Raw genomic sequence first — 23,933 nt, forward strand, 5'->3', positions numbered from 1 at the left:
AACTGTGTTTGCAGGAGGTGAAATACCGTATATTATGGCTTATAGAAGAGCAGATCGTTATTTGCACAATAGTTGAACGAGAATCCGCTTGGAGGCGTCATAAACCAAAGCACTGTACGAGACGAAATGCAGCGGTTTTATTTGATGCATTCTGGCACATATAGATTAGCGATGGTAAGAAAGGTGGAATGAACTTCGACACATAATCAACGGTTGAATTAAGACAGCCTTCTGGATGACATCGTGAGCTGAAAATTCGGGTGTGGCTTACCACCGGTGTCATGAAATTAGATGCCAATCGTCGAGATTTTATACTGTAGGTGTTGTTGAAGCAACAGGGACGTAGATAGATAGTCGTTCAGCTGTAACATTCTTTCGTTGCCCAGATGCTATGCTACCCAAGGGAAGCACGAGAGCTGGGATACTGCCAGATTGCCCAAGCCTAGACAGGGGAAGTCGAGAGACAGAGGTTGGGTTCGAACCACGGACCTTCTGGTCAGTAAATTTGCACTCTGACCACTGGGCCATTTCGCGTGATAGGTAATGATTTTCCCAGATACGATAATAGAGCGGCTGGGATAAATAAATTCAAACATGATGACAGTATCCCAATTTCAACTGTCTTTACCCTGAGTTCTCCGCTTTGAACAGGCGAAAATACTTTAACATACAAGGTATTTTTCCTCCTAGTAAGCAAAACCGTGCAACCGAGAAACCGCAATATGAACACATTTCACTGCTACAACCCCTCATACTTTAAGTTGAAAAAGGCCGTGCCCATAAACCTGCTTAGGAACATTCACTATTCTACAGTATGGATGACTTTCTCGTTCGGAGCACCCGAATACCTGATGAAGGTAAAGAGAGTGGACAGGGGATAAATCCTGTTTCCTAAACCTAGCAACCACTTCACAGGTTAATGCGATCAGCTTATTAATTTCTGACGCTAACTGAGCTGATGCACCCAGCAGACTGGTAAGGACTTTATCTTGCGTGTCGTCCAAACATATTGCTAGAGTTTTCAATTTAATAGAACTGTTTACTTTTATAAGGCCTGTAAATATTAGTAAAATCCTTACATTCCGTGACTGATTTCTTCTCTTTGTTTCAATGAAACACCACATAGGCCTCCCATCTACAGAGACTGCAGTTGCAACATTTTTTGGAGCGAAGCTCCGTCCCTGGAGGCCAACGCCAGAAGACCAATCATGTACCTGCTAATCGAAACAGATTCTCCGAGCCAACGAGAATGCAGTTCAAAACTTGTAATTCCAAAGTCGGAAGGTTGTATCTTCTGTCGTTCTATATGATACCTGAGGCGACTACGCGACAGGAATTGCGGCCTACAACTGAGGGCTGAGAAACAGTGGACGCGGATAATCCCAGCAAGCAGATAGCGCGACCATGCCGTACAAACCTATTTGACTGAAGTTTGAGCGGGTCAATTACAGAAAACGAAACTCAGTGTACTATCCCTTCGACAGGTAATATATTTCCAGGTTTGACCAAAAATACACTCCTAGTGCCTCGCATGTTTCACGGTTACTCTTGTTCAGTTGTTTCACTGCGTCCTTGTCAATCATTAGAACGTTTATTTACGGAAATGCGTGGGCCTGTGTTGGTTTATTCGCCGGGTGCGGCATCTTGAAGATTAATGGTTGCTCGCGATTCGAGGAGACATTATGAGCGGGTTGAGCGGTTGGGTGTGATCCCATAGCCAAGGTCAAAGTACCTCAGGCCAGCTTCCCGTTGCCTCACTGTCAGGACGCGCCCAGACATGGGAAAAGCACATGTGCAGAGAATAAGGCATCCCCAAGGTCAACATCGGTACCACACGTCCTGGACAGCAGGTGCGTTGGCTGCTGTCCAGGCTTAGCAATATACGATTAGCAGGGTGGGGCTGAAAGTGTTCACGACCGGAATACGGCCATTGCCTGTAAATAACGAACAAGTGAACGACCATAGTTGGCCATTTAGTCATTCTATACATATATATATATACGTCAACTCAACTAATTTTTTGTGGAATGATTAGCCACGTTGTGGAGTCAATTACCAGACTTTCATTAAGAGGTTCTCCGGGCCTGAAAATGAATTCAGACGCTGAATTTCCCGAGGCCCCAACTCGATTATTCTTGGGGTAGATAGGTGCAACCTGTTTTAAGTAACAGTTAGTATTTACGCTGTGGAAGGACGCTTCAATGCAAAGGTATTGAATGCTTGGGGTTGTGCGTGACATCTTACTTTTGAGGTTTCCTCCCCTTAATTGTGGATTCACCTGCACCATCACGCAAGAGGTGGAAATGTGCGAACCGCCAGGAGCTCTGGAGGTTTTTGCAGCTCTGAGTCGCACAGTGCACTTGAAGAATGTACTCACAAAGTTAAGACTAGATTGCTTCGTTGTGCGCTATCCATAATATCCACCAAGAATAGCGTTGTTTCCCTTCCTCACGCACACACGATCCTGAATAACCTCTGCGAATTCGTTAGTTCGTCGACTGCAGTAATACTTCGGAGGCATCAGCAGTGATGGACCTGGACATACCTCAGATCTTCTGCCCACAGCAGTCAATTCTCACAACGAACAACCACACATGCCCTTTAACACTTGATGACTAGAATTAAGGGAAGCTATTGTTGCTTTCATTATCCGGAACAGCGCATCCAAAGATCCAGCTACCTTTCCAAGCAAACGGAATTGTTGTTTTTAAACTGGCAGGAATAAAAATCAAACGATAAAAAGGAGCGGTAGACAGTATCCCTAATGTATAGGATAATACTATGGTGTTTGCTAGAATCCTGGCAATTTTATTTCAAGATTTTCGTCAGATTTCGCCTATCGTGACAAAGGATGATCACGAAGAAGAAGACAATAAAAAGGAAGAAATCCCGCCTTCGGATGAATATTCATCAAGCGGATTGAAATTATGAGATGAGGAGACGATAAGGTCGTCAACAATGAAAATGATAAAGTTTAGAAAGACCTATGCGAGAACCGTCTGATCATATCTATTTTACATTCGAAAATCCTGTAGAACTGTTCTCTGGGAAGTGCAACTTGGTCCCCCCATGAAACGACGGAGATAATCACCTGAATATTTTTCGAATACTCCCTTGAAACCAAAAAGGTCTGTAATTTCCGTACGATGAGCAAATGAGCTAATTTCATCCATTCCACCCAGCTGAGTGGCACCTGAACTCTCTAGCTCAAAAACTTGGAGTTGAAAAATAGGACGCCCAGCCATTTCATTCAGAGGAAGCCGGTTCCCACTACAAAACGACAAACTGCTCAACTGTGGTCACGCTGGAGTAGGCTACCTTTCAGTCCGAGTTACCGGTTTGCTAGTAAACTACTGCTGAATGGAAAAAGGCCTTCGCTGCGGAGTTATTAATTAGAAAATGCCAACTGACCAGTTACAGACTATAGGAAAGGGGAGTAAAACTCCCATATGCATCTTACAAAAACTGAACATCCATATTCTCTTGAACCCATCTTCCTGAATTTTCCTGGATATCCATTGACTGTTGCTGAAATCCAAGCAAATGCTACGAAGCGACTCCACAAATTCCGCAATAGATATCCCTTTTCAAGAGACGCAAAGCGAATTTACAAGAAGCCATACTACTCTCATGCCTCTCCATCAGTAGTATCACCACCACTACCACTACTAGTAATTCGCTCAGGCCTTTACGAAAAACGGCTGTGCTGTAGGACGGTGAACAATAAATGAACTTGGCATCTTTGTACTAGGGCTGTGAAGCACGCCAGACAGCGCCAACACAACCACGTTGGCCCAACCAACATTGCAGTTCCCAGGCATGTTCACGCATGTCCAGAACCAAGAGCGGAATGCCTTCACGGATGGTACGAACGCCTCCGTCTCCTTGATACGCCTTGTTTTGTTGTTCGGCAGCGGAATCTGCCCTGCAACTGAAACTCTTATTAATGGGAACCCGGAATCAAACAGCTGTCTTATCAATGACGTACACGTTGTTTGCATGCTACCGGCACACAATCACGGTGTCTAGCTGCCGCCTTCCACAGAGACTTGGTACTCTGCCAGTTGAAAGGGTACAGCATACGTCCTAACACCTAAATGCCAAGGGACTGAATGATTCCTTTTAAACCACATGTGTTCTGACGTTCCTAAAGGATGACCAAAAACGTCTGGATTGACGTAATGAAGTGTAGCTTTCGGCAGTTACTTTGTAATTCGTGTTTTTAACCTGGAATTACCTGAACACAGGGAACGGATTGACTGGTGATCTTGATGTGACCACCAAAAACGTTTCAGTGGCGAATGGAAGTGCTCTCAGTTGTAATAAATCACGGTGATCGCTCTTTCACAGTCAGTGATTGCATTGGTACACTTGGAGAGCTCCAAGAAGAACGAACTGACCAAAAACAGTATTTTTTTTCAGTGAGGGAAGTCATCGGCGAATTGCCTAAAATCCTTCTCCACTGAATTGGATACTCCTTAAAAAAGCATGAATGACCATCAGTACGTCCAAAAGCGTCCATCTGTGTATCTGGGACTGGCCACTTAATTCCCTTTAATTAGACACTATAAAAGTCGTCTTAATTGTTTCACAAAGGCTTAATCCACGAAAAATAATCAAAAGCGAACGGTGTTGATTACTGCTGAAATGACAGTCTCTGTCGGTTCTGTCACCTTCCATCATGGAATTTTCCAGACCCATATGGATGCTATTTTGAAGTCAAACAAGTGAGTTTGTCGGAACGTCCAACGTACGACACCTTAGTGTTTCTTCGATGGTGTCGTCACGTGAGGTCAGCGGTACTGTTGGTCAAACTCCTATCTACTGATCAAGCGAATAGTTCAGTGCTCAACTGCGAACCGGAAAGTCACGGTTTCCATCTGTCTAGAGATTCGTGAGATAAACAATAATGATTCCTCAACGTAGACGAGACGGCCATACAGTGTTTTTCGGCATGTCAGAATACGTTGGCTCCACCTTCAGGATGGAATATCGAATGATATTTTAAGGTCCCCTAACGACCTATGAACCGAGCTGATTACTGGGACAACCTATGAGCCACCATCATTGACTGTACCTGAATGTGACGATAAGGGACGGTTTCAGTGGTTGTGGAGGCACAGAAGGCTAACAATGATTTATTTCCGTCAGTGTGTGAGAAGCACGGTGTTTAACTTCATCATTTCGCTAAACTGCTATCTTAAGATACCAACACTGGATCAGTGTGGTAGAATCAATCCAGCACAAACAGATGTTCCTCCGAAGATACGATGAAGAAATACGGAGGCACGTGGTCTGGATGGATCATTGGTCGGACGTGGTCGAATCACTCAGGAAAATGAATGATGACGCACGGACGGATGTAACCTAACCTTCACTCAAAAACATGACTGCCACAACTACCGGCTTTTAACAGTGGGGGCTGTAGAGGTCACACACTAGATCACACGTCACAAACCACGTGACAATTCCTGTCCCACTTGCAACCTTAGCCGACAACCTGTACACCACAAATTCTCATCCATTTTTGTTTACGCGGTTCCCACTTGCGTAACGCGCCAGGCTTATGAACTTCAACACATCAGGTCAAGTTGCATTCATGTTCGTGCGAGTATCAAACACAAAGGACACGCCTCTCTTCACACTGCATACAATAAATACGCATACAACTAGGCTCAACACACACTCGCGCGCACGGGACAGGAAGTCAACAAAGCTCCGCAAGTCTCCCCGGACAACTGCGGAACACGTGTAGCAGCTACACCACAGAGAAGACACGCCCCGCGTCCGGAACTGCACTCAGAACTCTCAACAATTGTTTTCAAACGATAAGTCACTTTTTGGCTTATATTTTTCGCACTGTATCTATTTTTATCAAGTGCGCCTAACTGTTGTATTCATTACATTCTAGTAAGACAGACATTTGTTAGTGCTTGTTACCTTCTGATAATCAACTTAATTACGTCACAACTAGAGCACTAACAGGGCCGTATCTAAGATCCACACATAAGCCAAAACAAACAACTCGTTTAGTGATACGGGAGCCATGTTTTGGGTACAATATAAATATATCCGACGAATCACTATAAACAAGCACTTCATTTCCGTGTCACTTTAACAAATAAACAACTACCAAAATAAGGCATATATACTGAAAGTCAATTGCTGTCAGCACAGTGACAGTATGTCGCACGTTAGTTTGTACTTTTTACTAAGTGATCCGACTATTAAGCTACATTTTAAGTGTTCGCCTTTCAACAAGAAACATGCTTCAAGGAAGCACGTTTTGTACACGTTTTCCGCCCCCTCCCCACCCCGAAAGCGAACAGGAACTACTTTGTGGGTACCGAAATGTCACATCAGCAACTCCAAGTGTCGTCTGCTAAAACTGCCAGTCAACTGTCATGCCAAGAGTCTGTCACTTTTGCCGCTGCCACACAGTTCTACGACACCAGCAAGCTCAAGCTGGATCATAACTTGACTATAGTCGATTTGGTGCACAGAAACATTCGTCGTGACAAATAAAAACCAACACACGACAACTCAAACCTACTGGATCCTCGATAATAACTGGTTTTTCATATCTATGGGTTGGTACATCACCAATTCGTTCTTACTGATCCAGAAGATGAGATCTGACAACTGTCTTTAGGGTTTGCCCAGTTGATACACATCAATTAAAATTCAGGTGAAGCCGTCACAACCTTTATGTACTGCTGCTAGACCAAGAGGCAGCAACAAACACTCACATAGTACGATACTCATCTTTGTAAAAAAAAGCCTCAATATGGAACACTTGGTTTGATTCATACTTCGAAGCATGTTGTACCCGAAACAGGGATGTGAAAAACCTATATTCTAACCGCCACACACCTATACACGAACTAACGAAAATAGAAATGATCACTGAGTGAATTATATTGTCAGCATATGAATGAAATATTTTTAACGCAAGATTTCCTTGATGTATCTTTAGGCCGATTAAGTTGCTGCTAGATCTGCCTCTCTAATTCCGGAGAGATGTTCTCGATTTCACCGACCAGCCTATTTTACGTTCTTGAGCCACTGATGTCTGGTATCTTTATTGTCAACCATACACAAAGTTGGCAACAGGTAACTAAGTAGGAATCCGAAAGATTTCGACTCATTCGCTGTGTTTTGCTAGAGAACACAAGTTAGATTCCTTCGAATTAAGAAGTTGTGCGAAGGAGCCGGCAGTAATACCACGTTGTTGATGATGATGTGAGCTGCGTTCGGCTACAAGTATCTTTATTAATAGGAGAACCAGCTCCGACTATACAACTTCCAATGGAATAGCCGTTTTCGTTGAGATAGATTTAATTGGTTGCTTTTCACTTACCCTTGACAGATGAGTTCTATTTTTACCACTTTTTGGCCCGCCTAGAGCTTTCCACGTGAGCTTTATAAACAGCCCGTTTTCGGCTGCACGTGACACGCATGTACGCGTCAGTGTTCAACAGATCAGCTGATTCGCACGTTCATTGGCTTTCTGGTTTGGCTAAGCGCATCAGGCTATCAAGCGGCTACCCAGACTCGGGTCCATGGTGTTAAGAAGGCATTAGGAAAACTGTGGTCCACGACATTTATGCGTTTCTTGTCGTGCTTTGGTCGCGTAAAACCAAGCTTACTTCGCTTATTCTGCAGGTGAAGCCAGTCTACGCTCAAAAGCCGAGGCACTGCAAGCTGTTTCATCTTTAGTGGGAAACATCAGTGGTACGAATCTCACAAAACTCCAGGGAGTTTCGAATCCGCTAACCCGGCTAATTGTTGGAATACTTAAGTTTGTCAGCAAAACGGATTCATATTAAAAATTAAACCAAGAAACAAAAATCGTTATTGTCATTTATTTTTGAAGAGCATGATCACAAACATAAAAATTGAATGCAAGTGACGATTGCGAAAGGGTAACAGAAGAATATGAGATAAAAGAGAGGAACGTCTCATTCGAATTCATGCCACCACCAGTTCCAGTCAGATGACATGAATCCCAACGTGTGTAAAAATTTTGATATGGAAACACGCGTCCAAAGACCAACAACCGAGGGAATGCTGTGTTCACAATATGAAAAATTCGGACCCGCAAAGAGTCTTCTCTCCTCCATGTGTTTCCTAGGATCTCTAATAAAGAGGGAGTACTGTACCATCCAGTATATTCACTCCAAGACAATGAAGCATCCACGGGTAAAGATCGAGAAAAGCCTAAACATGGGTTCAAACACACCCTAAGTTAGCAATAGCTGTGTCAGCTAAAGCATCTGACGTATTCAAACACCGTTAGTTCTGAGAGAGAAATTCGAAAACCAATAAACCTTTACTTTCGTTTACTCGAAACACCAGTGCACCTCTTTTCCCTTCTTCTTCTTCTTCTTCTTCTTCTTCTTCTTCTTCTCCATACCCTTAACGTGCTTTGTTCCGCAGTAGCTTCATCTATCAGCATCTTTCGATTCAACAGTATTTAGGTCAGTATTGAGATCACTTGTAGCCAAACGTCTCATGAGACTCAGCTGCTACCTCACTGCAGCTTCCATGGATACATCGGTCCAAAGACAACCAGCGGCATTTCAGAACTCTCTTGCTAACAATTTCTTCTCGAATTGTGAGGATCATTTTATCCCTCGATTTTGTCGTATATTTCGGCGGCAGAACGTACTGATCGATGGACTCGTCAGTCTTCTGGTCCCACTGAAAGAATTGGAACCGTCCAAAACTTGGTAACAGATGTGAGCGGGCCATTAGTCTTCTGTCGGTTTGAACGTCAAGGCGTTGACAACAGCAGGTGCTGCCAGTTCCACCATACGCCGGAACATTGTAACCTGATGGGCTTCCGATTGTAGATTGAATTGGGCAAGTGGGAAGGTGTCATCACAGTTGATTCTAAAAAAAAACGATAGTTCGCAGCATTCTTGCTGTGCTCGGACACTTGGAGTGGTGCAGGCGATGTGTGACTCATACCACTCGGCAAGATCATCCATTGGGGTTGTCCCTCTGACACAACGTGTTGACCTTGCATTTCGATTCGCTCCTGGAAACTCATCAAACAAAATCACAGTATTTTTATCGGTAAACAATCTCCCGGGACACCGTTCCGGACCCAGTATTGGATGTTAAAGTTCGCCCGATTGTGGACAGTTCGGCTCCGGGTAGGCTTTTCAGTAGCTTGCGTGAGACAACCTTTATGTTTACAATGCACTGACTAAAACAACTATAACTTGCGTGGAATACTGAGCTTTAAGCCGGACTCGGATAACCAGTAGTTGATCATGTAGACTTGTGATTTGTTGCATATTCTGGATAGTCTCCCATCCCTATAGCTTGTCTACCTGTAGTATGCAGGGCGTATCTTTAAAGACGAGCAGAAAACACAAGCACCATTGGACAAACTAGCAATCATCATACCATCTTCAGACATGCATAAAGGGTCCATTAGTCACAAAACCAAGTTTCAGAAATGTAGTCTTTGAACATATCCCTCACAACTCAAGGAGAAACGCTGGGCGTCACGGTGACTATTACACATGTTTGCGGCGTAGATGGAAGTTCACGGATATCAAATGCTAGAACCACAATCGCAAAGTTGAGTCACTCGTACTGTCACAGTGGCGTACCACTGGGTCTCGTGTGTCGGCTACACTACGAGTTGTTTTGTATATTTCTTAGACTAGGACTCTGAGGACGGACAACCTTCTTCGACCACCAATGTCTCAGAAATGCTAAAGACGTTGTATAGCGCAAAAAATTCGCAAACCTGGCAGCATCTCAGCCCTCATGCTTCTTTCGGATGACATAGCACCTGAGCACTGAAATAGTTTTGCAACTGAACAACTATTTTCTTATCATAAAACGTGCATTTGGGTGGTGCAGCTAGTATTTTTGGCGCGACAAACACCCAGAATGATCAATCATAGTGGCTTGGTCCGCATGCGCAACCATCGTCTACCAAGAAGTTTTGGCCTGCTTCCGTCCTTCGGGAAATCGATATGAAGGAGACTGCGGAAATTTACTATTTGTTGTTGCAGTGTCTTCCAAGATGAGGTCTTCGTGACGAACCTCAGGTTGGCTGGAGACAGTGCAAGATGTAGCAGCAAACCAATGTCCTTAGCATTTATATTGTGAACTTCTATCCAGATTGCCTGGGTAATCGTTTGGAATGAGCGTCGAGATGAATCAAACAAGGTGACAGTAGGTCGCTTACTTGTCTAGTTTTTTCACCCTAACGCCATAAATAAGGTGCCCGGCCGTGATCCATCCGTGTCAACAAGGACGTTCCGTCTAGGATGATCCATTTTCTGAATCCTTATACAAGCTCTCAATCCGAACTCAGACTATCTGGGGCACCAGTAGTTTGCCTCTTTAAGTCCCTCCTGAATGGGCTAAGGTAATCAGTTTGTTTGAAACCAAGCAGTTAGGTAATTAAAAGGAAAAAATGCGAACAGCACCTACGTGTGGCAAAAATCGGCTACCAAAGTGTTATCTACAGGGATGACAAAGTCCACATTCATACTGATATGCTAGAAGCCTATCACAAGATAGATCACCTAACGAACTCATGTCTATTACTGTCCTGTGATTCAAGCGAAGCGAACAAGTAGTCCACCGAACTAGCTTCAACAACCCCTGTCTCCGTGTTATCCATCAGCAAATGAGTTATTGTTAACATACATGTAAACATGCGCTTTTACGGAGGCTCGGTTCTACGGCAACAACAAAACTATGGAGAAGCGGGCGATATTGGTCGATTTGATTGGCCTCTTATCCATATATCGGTCCATTGGGTGATAGATTTCACTACGAAACCACTTGAAGTATTCAATGAGACCGTCGGAGTGAGATAAACAGAGGCCCTGATGTAGTGTCACGTGGGGTTGGGTACCCTGTTTCCAACGAGAATACTGGCCGACACAATACAACTAACACATTTCGTTAAACTGAAACGGCATCTGACATAGAGCCCCAGCTACAAAAATAAGCGATGTTTTGGCAAGAAGCAACCCTAGTTTCCTTACATATGCGTAAGAAAATTAGGTTTAAGTACGGCCCGGGGATTCAGCAGGCAACTTTTGTAAGGATGGGACCTCTACGAGTCATACTGCCTTGAAATGGAAGCAAGTTCGGATTGACATGTATTAGCAACATTCCCTCTGCAAACCAAGGCCAATTATTGCAGTTCAAATACAATAATACAATACAATAATATAATAATAGAGCCCCAGCTACAAAAATAAGCGATGTTTTGGCAAGAAGCAACCCTAGTTTCCTTACATATGCGTAAGAAAATTAGGTTTAAGTACGGCCCGGGGATTCAGCAGGCAACTTTTGTAAGGATGGGACCTCTACGAGGCATACTGCCTTGAAATGGAAGCAAGTTCGGATTGACATGTATTCGCAACATTCCCTCTGCAAACCAAGGCCAATTATTGTAGTTCAAATACAATAATACAATACAATAATACAATAATACATTCGACACCAACTGAATTATCCCGCTATATATATATATATATAATTTTTAGTTCCTCGTGGTTTCCAACCTATTTAACATCGAGCACCTTTTTCACCATATCATGAGAGGTGGTTCTTTAATGTCACGCAAACTCAGCTCAGGGGTATGAACCTTTTTTGTGAACTCGAAACTTCGAAATTCTATTTCTTCAACGACCCACAAAAGTACATCGGTACAGCAGCACGCGATGCACCTCAGCTGCTTAAAGCTAGAAAGTGCACACTGATGAATGAAATGTCCGTTTCGGTCGTTCAAAACTGGAAGACCCGTGAGTGGATTTTGTCAAACTGCGATTAAACTGATGCGAATGCCCAAACAGCCTAAGATTCTACACTGTCGCAGGTAGATATACTGATTACCGATAATTTCTACAATTCTAAACGATAAAAGCATCAGTACAAAATACATATACCACTTATCTTGTGCCCCACAGCGATTTCAGGGTAATTACTACAAGGGATCTGAAATAGAGTGAATCGTGAACAAGATAGAATGGAGTGACACGATAACCAATGGTGATGGTCGTAACAACATGCAGAATGGACCTGCCGGAGAGCCCAGCTAACGGTAAAATGATAGTCGACAAAGTCCTAATAAACAAACCATCGTCAGGTTAACAAAATAACGCTAGCAAGATCAAATTCTGCTGGAAAATAAGCCGAACAGGCAACGTCATTGCAGAATGTGACAAGTGACGGTATTTAGACGTTGTCGTTTGGTTATTCTTCGGGTTTACATCAGTCATCACTGAACAGTTCGGAGAGCTCGCGTTGCGAACCGGAGCTGGTGACAGGATTTTAGGCGTTCTCACCGAAACTCTTGAGGTCGTGAACGAGAGTGCGCACTATGCGCATGCAGTACCGGGACGACAGAAGCAAGGGCGAAAATATGATTGTTACCAACACGAGATTGTAACCGGTAGCTCGGGTGCGCTTACTGGAGGATGCTAATGTGGCTGCTGATCTGCTCGCCGAGTTTAGAGATTAGCTTTCAAACTACCGAAAATAGGAATCGCGGTAACGAACCAAATTCAAAGAAAACCCCGATAAAACATGAACCGATAACCACCAATCAGAACGAGGACATGAAAAGCCCTAAAAGAGAATACCCACTGGAATACGGGAACCATAGAAGACAACACAAATTGCGAACAGATTAATCAGATAATAACGCAGGCAGGCAAAAAATACCCACTCAACCGCATACTGACGATGTCGCCCCATTTGTGAAGACAAAACGTTTGCAAGCTAACTGCCAAACTCGCTCGTGAGCATTTCAACACATTGTCCACAGGATCGTTTCGGTCTTTGTGCGATGACGATGTCGCCCCATTTGTGAAGACAAAACGTTTGCAAGCTAACTGCCAAACTCGATGAACAGATCAACGGCCACATGACCGATGCCAGTATAGGATGGTATTAGTTGGCCAATGATCAACAAAAATAAAGAATAAAGTGAAGACAGTTTCAAATGATTCAACACCATCTGGATCTGACCAACCAGCGATATCTCTGCAGTCAACATCTTCAAAACTTGAGGCGGTTCACATCACTTAAACACACTACACGCGACCAAGTGACTCAGTTCAGCTAGAACCCGAAAACAGTTGTGCTCAATAGTCTTTTTCAACAATCAGTATACCAAGTTTCAAATAAGTATGAAAATACCTGAAACGTTGAATAAGAAACGAGGTGGTCTCAATAACACCTGGTTCTATGAGAACGAACCATCGACAAGGTACTAAAAGGAGTTGTCTGGAAATGATTGTCACCGTGTAATTCTCAGCGTATTTTAAACATACGGATGTCCTTAAGAGAACGCAAGCATTCTACTAGTTCGGTTACTCTGACACACAAAATATACCTTTCCATTACTGGCCGACACTAACTGACTGGTCTTCGAAATCACCTAAACCACCCCTCCATCTTCAAAGAAAGACGACGCTCAAAATATTTTTAACAAACTGGCTGTCATCTTCCACTTCTTCGGGAATTAGCAACAGAGTGGCCAACGTACCATGCAAATTCATAGTTCCACGGGGTTTCTCAGCTGACAACTAGACACAAAAAACAGCCGAGGCACACTGGTCTTAAAACCTAGAAAATATAAATGACTAGCGCCAATAAATGTCCACGCTGAGCTATAGCATAGGAGAACAGAACATAGCGTGCAGTTCTTTATTGCGTATACAGAAAAGACAATTATGTACAGGAGGAATCGCGACGAGGTCCTCATTTGGTTGCCATCTAAAAGTGGACGACAGTGGCTGAAATGTGGATGGAAAGCTTACTCTGAACTGCTCTTCAATATTTGATACTTCACTGACCAGGTCTTTCAAAGCGGAAATAAATACATCCAGGGGTGTAGTTGGTGGTAAGGTTTGCACTCGAATGACGATTTTATGTTCCAGTGGATGCGGTGCTTTGTATCCAGCAAATAATACTCTTGGATCTTTGAGGAGTTGACTGACAAACAGGGGAAGGGGACGAAATGAAGGAGAAGGGTACCAAATTAAGAGGAATGAACTAGTGGCGAGACATTAGAAGTAAAAAAATCAAGTGTGCACGGCGTTCACGGTTCAATGACAGGGCAGATAGATGAGAAACCTGAACGCAGGATTTTTGAATGAACTGGGAGCAAAGTTCTAGCTAACAGAAAAGTGATTGTAACTGGCCCGTGACACATGGTTTCAGAAAGTCCACCCATAGCACCTTGCCTCTTCACTAGCTAGAAGATCCAGGGATATATGGAAAAATGAACAACTATTAAGTTTTGAACTACTCACCTACCCTTCTCAAACAGCACATCAGTCCACCCAAAAAAGACTAACAACGTAACAGCCTAGAAGGGATATGTTCCTGGGGGAACAGAATAACCTGGGAACCCGCTGAGTACGACCCAGCAGAAAACAAATCAATCTGTAAAGGGATTTTGCGCTAAGATTTCGTGTGCCGAGGTTCTTAGTTGGCAAAAGCCTTAATAAAACCACTATTCAGTTTGGCTGAAACAGTCATAAACATGTTAAGGATTAGGGGTAGCTCTCAATCTCTGAACAGATGGACTTGAGAAGAAGTTACAGCGAGGCCCTGGAAAGACCACAGGAAAAACAACTTGTGTTGATTGATCACATGTTAGTTTATCTGTTCGCCGAGCTTGGTAATAGGTTTGCAAACTGTTATATCTGCTGATTCGCCACTCTGTGGTATCTGCTGCTGACCCGCTCCAGTGCCTAATGCCGAAAAAAAGACTCACAGAAGGGAACACAACAGCCATATTCCGAACAACCGAGTGCGAGAGGGTCAGTGCGTGCGAGTGCGAAAATACAACGGCCTCAAGTTATGTATTGGATGGACACTGTCTGAACTTGGTTCAATGCTGTTTCACGCGGTCTGGCTTTAGTACGCGGCTGTGACGCGCTGCATATTGCGGGGGAGTTGTCTGACCCCGATCAACGCTGAGTCGTGCTGTCGCCGTTTTTATACAAGGCTGTGAAGCGCTGTATATTGAGAAATTGCTGTCTCTCTCTCCGGTTTAATACAAGGCTGTGAAGCGCTGTACATTGAGAAATTGCTGTCTCTCTGGTCAGCACCTAGCGGAACTGAGAGTCTCGTTAGATTTCGGATATTCAGTGGTCGCTTTCCGGAATCTGACCTTCCTGATAGTGATAGCTTACCACAATCCTACCGAGGTGCCTATACCTCCAGGCACTCATTCAGGCAATCTGGGTAGAAACTGAAGACAAGAACGCCACTGAAATCGGTTGCCAGACATATCTTACGGTGTCTCTAGCCAGGCGCAGTGAGGATCACGCGGACCTCATCCTGGAAGGCGAGGTCCGACAGTACCCAAACGTTTCGTAATCTCCTTCATACTCCTCTGCCAGTTCAAGGGTTGGCCACTTCTTTGCTCCCGCCACTCTGAGCTGGGCATGAAAAACAACACTCTCTTCGACAAACGCAACACATATCCCAGTCAACGCAGCTTCTGATGCTGGATACATTCTTAAATGGAAGTACCAGTTGCACAACCAAAAACTCGCTTCCTAATTGTCTCGTTACGGATTCGAAGACACCAAACCACACTAGCTATGGCTCTGAAACAACCATTCTCGAATACCTGAGGACGTCTCAAATCCGTTGCTCAAACAGGCCAACCGTACAATAAAACAGCCCGGAATGCAGCTTGATACACACGTCCCTTGAGATTCAGCGATACACCACTTTGACGCCATAGGTGCCTCAAATTAGCAAACACGGTCCGGGCCTTGCATATTCGTGCATTGACCTCATCTGTCACATTACACTCAGAACTAACACGACTTTCATCTGTCAACTACACTCAGAACTAACAGGACTTCCAAGATACGTTAAACGTTCCATAACCTCCATTGGATCTCCCTGGATTGTAATTGGCGTGTTCAGTGACTGCGTTTCGACGAGCATTACCTTACAACTTGTGGGTGCAACGTACATACCAAATGACGGGATGATGTTGGTCAGTTCACAGTGACTGCGTTTCCACGAGCATTACCTTACAACCAAATGACGGGATGATGTTGGTCAGTTCATCCAGAAACACCTGCGCCTTCCAAGATGACAACGATGTCGTTTACATACTCCAGATCCACAAGGTTTTCGTCAAAGGCTGTTTGAACATCAGGGTTTTGGAGGCCTTCAAGCGTTCGTCTCATGATAACATCATCATCATCATCATCGACAGCATGACGTCAGTGTTCAACACCGATGCTTCACTGCCGTGAAGCATGATAACATTCTAAATCTGAACAAAGCAGCAAAGTCATCCGCGCATTCGTAGTCACCAAGGCAACCTCTGGGAAGAAGCTGGAAGCCCGAGACAGTAAAAAGTTCGGCGGCCCTCGATTACCACTTCAATTACGAAGATGAAGAGGGATGGCAGACCTGTCGGATCTCACTTTTGATGGGATTACGAAGATGAAGAGGGATGGCGAGAGGGCAGACCTGTCGGATCTCACTTTTGATGGTAAACTAGTTGAAATGAAGACCTCAAAAGTGCCTTTGCTAGTTAAAAAGCGAAATAATACACAGCGTTTGACATAGTCCAATACTATTTTAATATCAAAGATTATTGCTGGTTGCCAGTAAGTTTAAGTCGTCGAAGCTTAAAAGCATGACCAATGCATCAACCGGGATGGAATCTGCCTGATCTTTACGGACTTACTGTTTTCAGGTGCTGCTGGGTTTTCTCAGAACGGTGTCAGCAATCCCAATAATACCGGCATCTCTGTAGCTTCCACGATTCTTTTGTCAACAGGGCTCCGAAATGGAAAAGGGAATTTTCGTTGGTAGCCGGTGCTCGTACATATGTAACACATTTTCCAACCAACTTAACAAGATAAAAATTATCTGCTGCTCGAGTGAGTCCCGGTATTCGCCTAAGGTTGATTTCCTTACATACCAGTTACATCCAGTTAAGGGATGCTGTACTACGAAGATATCGGTGATAAAACACCGGGAAATTTTGAGTTTCATAACTATAAAGTAGGACTGCCTTCACAGTCATTTTGTGGACAAGGCCCAGCGACCCCTGCGTGCACTGACTTCATCTGCTACTGTGCATTGCTGGCTTACGCAGCTGCACAGATGAGTAACCGTATCGGTAAAATCAAGTTCCTTAACGTGAAGTTTCAAAGGAATACATGGGGGTGAGAATTCCTGAAGTAACACTTCGCAATTTGAACGTGCAAACTGCATACCGAAATAGAGGGCTACTTCAGATGTTCTATGATTGTCAACTGACATAATAATGTCACTCGAATGGGCGAAGCCAAATCTCTCCCGATTCGTGATCTGGATACCCAGATTCACGGTCCCATGAATGGTGCACTACAAGTAGGTGTCAATCGTAAGACTGAACAGCCGTTAGAACCTACGGTCCCGGCCTCAAACGACAAAGGGCTGGTCTCGACTGCAAACCGACCACTTGCTGGTCACCAGTTATTGCTCGAGGTCTATGTCCACAGAAGTTGGCCGAAAATGCTTCCGGTGAACAAATCCACGACTGACATTACAGTCTTGAAACTCGGACCATTATTCTGTGGCTGTGGAACTCCATACACAAGCGATAAAATTCAGTTAACCTAATAGGTATTCGGAAGGTTCTGTCACTACCAATTCATCTGCAGTCGAATGGCTGGACGAAACGATTCAAGAAGTCCCAAAGCGTATGGTTCAGAAATACCAGGGAACCGGGCAAACGGAAGAAATTTCGCGAAGATTCCCGCTGACATTTTGCGCGACTTGAAACCCGAATTCACTCCACGAAGTGTAACCAGCAGAGACATTGCTCCCGCAAGCTTCGAATTATGCATAACACTAACCGGCCAGGAGGAACAAGCTGGAGCACCGCAGCATACAAATAGAGGAACAATTCGATCGGCGGTACACAGAAAACTCGCGCGAAGGCTACAGTTCCGGTTTGTGAAAACAATATTAGACATCCTAAGTAGACACCTTTGCCACAGCAGCGTTCAACTTAACCCAGTTAGGTGGATGAATATGCAAACTAATTACAGAAAATACCAACAAATGCAAGGATTCTCTCGAACCGAGAAAATTGGGTCCGGAGGTGCTTCTCAGCATCTTTGACCTGAGCTTCCCTCCGTCAGGTACCCAATTAGAGACCCGATTTAAGCACGCACTATAATTCTGTCGTGGGGCAGACAGGATTCGCTAGCTGGTGAGGCGAATGCCTCAAGTCACGGGGATTTTACGCGGAGCTTTACACCTTGCTGCTTAGTTAGACGCTGCAATGGCCAGTAAGCCCAAGTAGTACGTGACTGATCTGTCAGCGGTCGGTCCAGAATCAAAATGAGCTCAGAGCCGTCGAAAATATGGACCCAACAGACGGTTGCATTCTACCACCCAAGGAATGTCAGTTCTCAGTGGCACGTTCAGGATGACATAGTTGCACACATTCCACGTATTCCTTCATTTGTCTTGGACATTCCCTTAACTCAGTGAACCTCCGGTGGTCACTGCGCAGAAAAAGCTAGCTTAAGAAAATCTAGACAAAACCCGAGCTAAGTCCTCACCATCATCACTGACAGCAATACATCGGCAATACATATTGATGTTTAATTGCTATACAATCTTGACGGAGTAGAACCCCGGCATAGAGTGTAAACAAATGGAGATGGCGGAAGGTTAGTGTGGAGAAGTTCTGCGCCTACCAGGAAAACTACCAAGAATAAGGTGCCTACGCCTTTGGACAGCACCAAAGTTAGCACATCTGAGCACCATGTCGAAGGCGCTACCAGTGGGAGTGAATCAACTTCCTTTGCGACCTTCATCAAACTAGCCCAGCATAAAACGACAGGTAAACTTTAGCTAGACAGCCCCATTAGGAAATGACAACACGCCTGCCACTGGGATGGGTCACGTGGGTCTCAGTGAGAGATACACAATTTGACTGCAGACGCTTTTACTTCACATTGCAATGTCATGGTCTGAGTTGGGGCCTACGGTTCCTTGTCCAACCGCTTATTCAGATGGGAAATAAAAAACAACTGCGTGAAGGAAACAACAGACACTTGTGCAGTTTTAAACCTTTCATCATCAACCGTAATAACCGCGTACTTGTCATACAGTGGTTGTAGCAGCTACGGTTTCGTTCACCGATGATTAAGGGAGGTGGGGTAGGTAGATGCGCATTGGAGGCGAGAGCTCATAAATTAGTGCATAAATACAGCACTGTAGGTGGACTGTTAGGTGGGGAGTTGGGAAGGGAGCTATGCATTGAAGGCAATAGCTTGGATGCATGAGCGTCAGCACATTTAAAAGAAGTATATGCTAGTATGGTTTTACTGATGTTTAGTAAACGATACTATGAACCGAGGTCGACCGAACAACAACACAACTTGAGGTAAAAAAAAAGGCAAATTTAAGACGGCATACCCAGTGCATCCAATTAAGCGGCAACTAAGATGGATACTAGTCACACTACCAAGACCCAACAATGAGTGGGTCGGAACAGCAGTCATTCCATACAAAACAGGAACAACTGAAGCCAATAGGGCTAACCTTACAGTACCAATCGAGAGGAGAAAAACTTCGCACTCAGTATTGGTGCAGTTGAAGGATCACCTTCCGGTCAATGGGATTAGGTGTATACAAAATAAAACGTAGAGGTTACGCAAAGGTTTACACGGGTCAAAAAACTAAGGAACTGCACACCGGAATCGGCGAGCAAAGTCGATAACCAGGAAACCAGAAACGTAAGTGGATATCAGGCGATAGTCAGAGACTCGGCAATCGACGGGTTTGCACTGGACAGACAAGATTTAGAAAATGTGGAAATTTCGAAACGACTAAGACCCATGCCACGGGAACTGGGACGAGGCGGTGAAAATCGCTAAGCATTCCAACTTGAATAGAAGCGGGCTTAGAATTGACAAGCGTGTGGAGAGCGGTTTTTGTTCAGACGGGGTGACACGAGGTGGTTATCAGCTAGATGTTCTGGGTTTAAAAGTATCAAACCCAAGATCCACTTAATCCCCCCAACGTCGACCCAATTATTCTGGCAAGCCTCAACGCACATAGGCAAATAAAATCTGTGAACGACACCCAAGAGGTATATTCCATCGAGGTGTCCTAGACCGCAAAATCAAGATCTCAAAATCCGGATTCAACTGTAACACAACTCCCTAACCAATCTGTCGTAAGTTTCAGTCATCCACACTAACCAACAGGGAACTTTGAACTGATGAACAACAGTGAGCTCGAAATATCTCAGTAGTTAAGAACTTTGAACTGATGAACAGTGAGCTCGAAATATCTCAGTAGTTAAGTTGCCAACTCACGGGTCAGAAGGTCCGCGGTTCAAAAGCAACCTCAGCATCTCGACTGCTCCTGTCAGTCAGAAGGTCCGCGGTTCAAAACCAACCTCGGCATCTCGACTGCTTCTGTCTGGGCTTGGGCACCCTGAGTGTCTCAGGCCTCGTCCTTCTCTCTTCTGGCATGGCAGCTAAGCACCGAAAGGGTGCTACAGCTGAACGATTGATTGGTTGGTTGATTTTTCGACATACAGCACTGGTAAAGTCGTTTGGTCGTAAAACTGACCGACTGGTTCACTGATTGCCTTAAAACACGGTCAACTTGGCAACTTATTCACGTGGCCTGACAAAGCTCTTTTGACAAAAGCGAACCGTGGCCCAGCAGCAGACTGTCCTATTGTTTACCAACCCTCTCTGAAGTGACGACTATAAACCGTGAAATCCGGCTAACAATAGACGGCTGTTTATTTAACCGTCTTATAATGACACAATTAGGTCTTGGCGACCGCATGTGTTATGAGACATGATCTTTCTGTTTAGAGCTTAGCACAGCCATTCCTGGAGACTTGTGTAGTGAAATTTTCTTTCGGATTTACCAGCTGTAGCGCTTACAGATAATGCAGCGGAACCCCCTAGTTCACCAGTGCTGGAATCTAGACGATTTTCAGCCTTGCCGCCTGAGTTGCAAGCTTGTCTGAACTCTTTAAGTCCTAGTTCGTGTTTTCCAGTGTCGCATTTATGCTATATATGTCTGTCATTCAGACATGAGGGATCCCAGCAGGCCTCGCGCAGCTTTCCAGCTTGAACTGATTTCCACACAAAACTAGACACCCTACTTCAATAACATTGATTGAACAACGAGACTTCCAACGGGTGATGCATCCTAAACACAGGATGAACGCAACTTACCACGTCAGCATGTTGCCGACGGTATGATCTTCTCGGTTCAAGGTGAAAATGGCGGCATTGGGAACTTGAGTATCCTTTTCAAAGGATATCCTACCAAGTAGTTTGACCCACTGATTAAGGAAGCATACTTTTTCTCGCCGTCCGCCAACAGAAATGGCTCGAAAGAAGCGGGGGCATTCATTAAAGGAACCTGAGCGTAGTACGCGGGAAACCCGGAGGGGGCGAATAGGTTCAGGAAAACTAGCGTTCTGATTGGTTGGTTCGCGCAATGTGGGTAGCATGACCCTGAGATTGTTCGCGCATTCGCGTTTTGGCCAAGAGAAGATGGCCCAGACAAAAGTTAAAATAGCAGTCACCATGAGCAATGTTGCGGCTGTCAGTCTGCCGTATAGGTCCGTGGGTTTGCACGTCAGTAGGAAATCAGAAGCTTTTCTCTCGGTTTGAGAGATTGCTGACTCTGGGCCCAAACAGATGGCGTATCTGAAAAGTGACATGAATTGATTGGCGCTTGGTATTTGTGGTGGTGGGCCCTAATTGTGTCAGCGGCAAATGAAACATAGTTTGGTTTATAGAAGGAGGCTACGTGAATCACAAGTTAATGGCTGAGGAACATGGCGCAGTGAAATCAGTCGATATCGCGCTAGACGGTAGTAAGGCAATGGGACACGAATCGACTCGTCTGGAAGTTTGTTACTGAGCAGGATGACCATGGAGGAGAACGTTTCTCCTTGGTCTGTTGGTGCACTTGTTTTGGCAGAGTTTGAGATGGTACCGTCCGAGGTAGTTGTTATGGGAAATTGTGTAAAATTGGTTTTGAGCTCTAGAGTAAGGTGGGTTGTGGGTGCGTGTGAGACTCTTAGAAGCCAGAGAAGTTCAGATGCAACATCTTCGGCAGCGTGTGCCACTGGGGACGGGCTCTAGGCCGCACATTTTTGGGCAAGCTCTACTCACGTTTCACCCAAGATATACACAAAAATTCTTCAGCATCCTATCGGGAGGCGAAAAGAAGTGGAGAACTGCATGGTAAATTTAGGTAGACCTAAATCAGAAAAGTTACGAGGGCGATTTCGCTCAATTTTCGAAGCGGGGAGCCATCGAAGGCTAATCTAAGCTCATGAGACATTTGCTTTAGTGGCCATGATGACGAGATGAATAAGGAAACAGATGAATCCAGGATAATGAACTACCGGTACATAATGGAATTTGGGTTGTCGCCAAGGAGAAGCAGGCATCACCTGTAGAATGTGATAGTCGTACCATATATTCAAGCTACTAGCGTAACAAGGCCCTTGGCAGTCAGGCTCTGTGAGGGCGCAAAACGAATCAACAAAAATAACGAATGACGGACTCCCTCCACCAGTAAGATGGCAATGAGCCATTAACACGCGCACATCGGGCACGGTTAGAGTTGGAACCAGAAGGCTGACTACATGGTTATCCGCTAACTCAGAGGTGTTCCCGTCCATGGACTCGGAGCCTAGCTGTTTCGCAAGAAGCATGGGAGAAGTTGAAGCAGATACACCTAGAGCAAGTCTTGTTCTCAACGGTCAGGGTGGGATAATGGGGGAGCTTAGGGATTGTAGGTTTTGTGGCGCCGGAGCAAGTAAAATCTGCTGAGGCGGATTAGCGATTTATATGTAATTATGCAAGTGCACAGGGATATAATCACGATTTTCGCGGTGGGTCTGTTCTAGGTTAATGTTATTTTACCAGAACGACAATTATTCGACCGACACAATACACAACGTCGTGGGTTATTTGTATAGTCGAACATCTCTAGACGAAGGGTCAAACCACATGTAGAGAGGGAGTCGAACTGAATTTAGCATCGAAGCAGCACGTCGGCACATTCTTTGAAGAATTCCGGGTGAACGCTGTTCGGACCAGAAATATATTACTTTGGCTATTTTTCATATGTAAAGGTGATTCATTCAAGATAATATGGTGATTGGGTTCACGATTTGAGCGGCCGTAGTTTAACCCAGGGTTCAACGCAGCCGGATGTACATTGACAAGGCTTAAGATAAATAGTTTTTATTCCCAGCTTGTGGGTGGCATACCGTCTGGCATGATCATACGTTTAGAGTCAGAATGGAGCATAAGTGGAGGATTTGCGGGTAGTTGGGATTGCGCGAAAAGAAGGCAATGTCAAAAAAGTGCGAAGTATTCCAATTAAATAATGATAATAGATTTCTCTCATGACTTGTAGGGAACAATGGGTATGAGGTCCGACCAATTCAAAGACTCAGCCGATTGACACGAACTAAGACTGAAAAACCATTGCTGGTCACGAGTGACTTTGAGTGGTTGGGTAAATGGCCGGGGTCTCAACGAACAAAAGCGGAGGCAGAGGTGGGCTAACTCGAATTGGGAGAACATGGCATGTGTTGTCTCAAAAATATGGTGCAATCTGAAAATAAGCAGACTCTTTGGCTGCACTTTTATATGGGTCTCCGTTGCAAGGGTTAGGTTGGATGGGGACGTGGGGACACAGAAACACATATATGGTTAAATTCGAACGAGTAGTCCAACAGGTTGGAGTGAATATACCACGGAAGCAGTTTAGTCAGGTGGAGAGTTTGTTGTATTTGTAGTCAATGGAACTAGTGGGCAAGAGGGCATGGTCGGGGGGAGGAATGGGACAGTTGCGGGTGTGCTATCAAACTGGGTGTGGCTGTGCTATGCCACTAT

General features: G+C 44.7%; 3 protein-coding genes across 3 annotated transcripts in view; 1 reads left to right on the forward strand and 2 right to left on the reverse strand.

The window, feature by feature from the left end:
• Window positions 1-8,414, reverse strand: part of T265_01436 (hypothetical protein) — a gene marked incomplete at both ends in the record, with an annotated part of 28,306 nt that extends 19,892 nt beyond the window's left edge. The window contains one exon of the mRNA XM_009165462.1: window positions 8,356-8,414. Within this exon, the coding sequence (XP_009163726.1) occupies window positions 8,356-8,414 (59 nt within the window). The remainder of the gene's footprint in view (window positions 1-8,355) is intronic.
• Window positions 1-12,471, forward strand: part of T265_01435 (hypothetical protein) — a gene marked incomplete at both ends in the record, with an annotated part of 31,493 nt that extends 19,022 nt beyond the window's left edge. The window contains 2 exons of the mRNA XM_009165461.1: window positions 8,135-8,247; window positions 12,263-12,471. Coding sequence (XP_009163725.1) covers window positions 8,135-8,247; window positions 12,263-12,471 — 322 coding nt within the window. The remainder of the gene's footprint in view (window positions 1-8,134; window positions 8,248-12,262) is intronic.
• A 1,190-nt stretch (window positions 12,472-13,661) lies between these two features.
• T265_12794 (hypothetical protein) lies at window positions 13,662-21,721 on the reverse strand (the record flags this gene model as incomplete). Its single annotated transcript, XM_009165494.1, has 2 exons — window positions 13,662-13,986; window positions 21,243-21,721. Coding segments are annotated over 2 exons (804 nt in total), but the record flags the coding sequence as incomplete, so codon positions are not given.
• Between the last annotated feature and the right edge of the window lie 2,212 nt (window positions 21,722-23,933).

The sequence above is a fragment of the Opisthorchis viverrini genome (assembly GCF_000715545.1).
Source record: "Opisthorchis viverrini unplaced genomic scaffold opera_v5_15, whole genome shotgun sequence".
Taxonomy (NCBI): Eukaryota; Metazoa; Platyhelminthes; class Trematoda; order Opisthorchiida; family Opisthorchiidae; genus Opisthorchis; species Opisthorchis viverrini.